General features: G+C 33.5%; 1 protein-coding gene across 1 annotated transcript; it reads right to left on the bottom strand.

Moving 5' to 3' along the window:
* Positions 1–2,103: 2,103 nt before the first annotated feature.
* LOC131395126 (olfactory receptor 8K3-like) lies at positions 2,104–3,045 on the bottom strand. Its single transcript, XM_058526917.1, has one exon. It carries the CDS (start codon positions 3,043–3,045, stop codon positions 2,104–2,106), a length of 942 nt encoding a protein of 313 aa, XP_058382900.1.
* Positions 3,046–3,303: the final 258 nt, after the last annotated feature.

Here is a 3,303-nt window from a genome sequence, read left to right as displayed (position 1 = left end):
GAACATTTGGGTCATTCTCAGCATCTTGTTATAAATAAAGCTTCTTGGACATTTACATACATATTTTTATAATGAAGTATGCTGTCATTTCTCTTGGGTAAATACATAGCAGTGGAATGGCTAAAAATTATTAGATGCATGTTTAATTTTTAAGACAATGAATCAAACTAAATGGTTTTTAAATATTTATATCATTTTACTTTTCTACCAACAATGTATGAAAGTTTAGGTTCCTTCACATACTCACCAAAAACTAGATATTCTAGTTGAAATATCATGTTATCTCATTGAAGTTTAAATTGAAATTCATTAATGAATACAGATGCCAAGCAACTTTTTATGTTATATCTTATTTTCTGATTTTTCAATTTTTATATTATATAGAAAATGTAATACTTTCTGATATAAATTATATATCTACTTAATAATGAAATAGAGACTATTTTTTAAATGAAAGAAATGTATTATCAAAATATGTAAATCTCAATATATCTTTTCCTTCTTTTGGTCTATAATCTGAGGAATAATCAAAAACACGCCAAAATTTATTTTAGGCATGGCATATTCGGTTATGTTTATTCACAGTTTGTTTTTTTCAAATCCATATATTATGAATATTTCACTGTATCTCTGTCCAACATGACCGAGGAAACACATATATACATAGCTCAAAATCAGGTATATATTTTTTTTCTTAGTAATTGAAAAATAAACTGTAAATCACTAGTAATATTTATCCTCACATGACTGTACATATATTTTTTATTCTTATGAATTACTTTTATTCAAATTTGATTAGCTTCACAGATAATTTTATTCCATGATGGTGGACTCAGAAAACAATCCAGTCTCTTGTTGATGTAAATAAGTCTATTAATGTTAAAAAATAATAAAAATAAATGAAAAATAAGGGAACTGAAAGAGGGTTATGTAGAAAATATGTTCAAAAGTTATGACAAGTATGTAAATAGATACATACACACTACAGGTTCACTCGGAGTACAGCATCGTCCAAGTCATGGGGTCATGTCCTTTTGCTTCCTCCAGGTAGGATTGTCAAATCAATGTAGTCCAACAATATACCCTAATCAAAATATAGTGCACACTGTTTGAATCAAATTTCTGGAAAATCTGCCATATAAGGGAAAGGCAACACTCTAATTTATCATAGAGTAGACTTCCTATACAAGGATACAAAAACAACTAGAACACAACTTTTAAATAAGAATTATTCTTATTTTTCAGAGAGATAAAAAGTAACCATCCATTAGACAAAAACAAGCAGTTAGGAATCAAGATCAAACTGGTAGGAAAAATAAAAGTAAATACCTGGAAGTTTCTATGACAGACCACAAGAAACTTAACTCAATTGATATATCCACTGTTATAGACAAATGGACTGGCGTAGAAAAATTCAAAGCTGTGCTGATCTTCTGGGTTGCTGAAATGCCACGTATGTTGAGTTAATAGATGCTCTAGGGCTCGTATATGAAAGCAATGGCACTGGTGTAAAAAAGAGCAGGACGCAAAGACCCCCACGTGAAATAGAGATATTTGAGCAAATTCAGGTGACTGATTACTTCAAATTAATGTGATACACTGAGCTTCCTTGAAACTACAATCAAGCATGTTTTAACACACCCCACAGAAGTGTATGAAGGTAAAACAGAAAGGATGTGCTTACAGAAAAATACGCATATATACACACAAATATATAGACACTGGAAAGTTTATTCTAATAGTTGAGAAAACACAAGAGTCATTTTAAATCCCTTTCTGTGCCAGCTGTTCTCTATTTACTCCAACACAGCATACCCACACTCCTTGCCTGCTGTTACAGTCTGTAGTCTTCCAACCCATTCCCCTGTACTAAACATTACCTAATTATTATGTTTACAATTAATCTCTTCTCCTCAAGGAAGGAAAATATATTTACTGTGTGTTCACTAACGCATTTAGAGCACTTAGAAGTATGACTGGTACATAGAAGTCAGTCTCTAAATACATGTCAAACTCATTTTTCCTTGTTTTCACTCTGAAGGAACACATAATAATGTTTAAGGTTGAGGATCTAATTCATAGGAACCACATAGTACAATGAACTTAAGACAAGATATTGCACAATTTTCTCCATAACCTGTGTAAAGCATATTTTACATCCTTGTTCCTCAAGCTATATATTAAGGGATTTAACATGGGGATAATGAGGGTATAAAATATAGAAACCACTTTATCAGTGTCAAAGGAATGACTGGACCTGGGCTGCACATAAGTAAATATCAAAGTCCCATAGAACACTGTGACCACTGTCAGGTGGGATCCACAGGTAGAAAAAGCCTTATGCCTGCCCTCAGCAGAGTTCATCCTGAGAATGGATACAAGGATGAGCAAGTAAGACACAAGAACTATCAGAAGAGATGAAATCAAATTTATAACTGAGAAGGTCATAATCATCAATTCAACTTCATGAGTATCTGAGCAAACCAAAGATAATAATGCGATACTGTCACAGTAGAAGTGATGGATGACATTGTAGCCACAGAAGGATAAATTAAAAATCTTTACAGTGATTAGAAGAGAAACAAATGTGCTGTAGAGATAGGGGACTGCCATCAGCACCCTACATACCCTTTGGGACATGATGACTGTGTAGAGCAGAGGGTTACAGATGGCCACATAGCGGTCATAGGACATTGCAGACAGAATGAAAAATTCACTAATGATGAACATAATATAGATAGCTCCCTGTGTGGCACAAAAATAACAGGAGATTGTATTTTCATCCACAACAAAACTTACTAACATTTTGGGCCCCACAGTTGTTGAATAACCAAGATCAGTGAGAGCCAGGTTTTTGAGGAAGAAGTACATTGGTGTTTGTAGCCTGGAGTCCACTGTAGTGAGGATGACCATGCCCAAGTTGCCCACCAGTGAGACCATGTAGATGATGAAAAAGAGTCCAAATAATGGAGCCTGCAGCTCAGGACTATGTGTGATTCCCATGAAAATGAATTCATTCATCACTGTTAGATTGTGTTTTTCCATCCAGGTTTATCAGAAAACCTATACGGAAAAGAGACATCAGCATAGTAACACACATAGCTTTCATGTAGTATCACCTGCTAGTATTTTAGTATACAATGCTAGTTTAAATAAGATAAATCCAAGTTTCCAATCAGGATATTTAAAAATAAATCCACCTCCCACAATAAAACATATAAGAATAAAACATATGTCTATAAATAGTGAGATAGAAACAGTGGTAGGGACAGGATTGGAGATATAGATCAATGGTTTTCAACT

The sequence above is a fragment of the Diceros bicornis genome, chromosome 31 (genome assembly GCF_020826845.1).
Source record: "Diceros bicornis minor isolate mBicDic1 chromosome 31, mDicBic1.mat.cur, whole genome shotgun sequence".
Lineage (NCBI taxonomy): Eukaryota > Metazoa > Chordata > Mammalia > Perissodactyla > Rhinocerotidae > Diceros > Diceros bicornis.
Note: the sequence above shows the minus strand (reverse complement) of the source record. Positions and strands in the feature narration are given on the sequence as shown.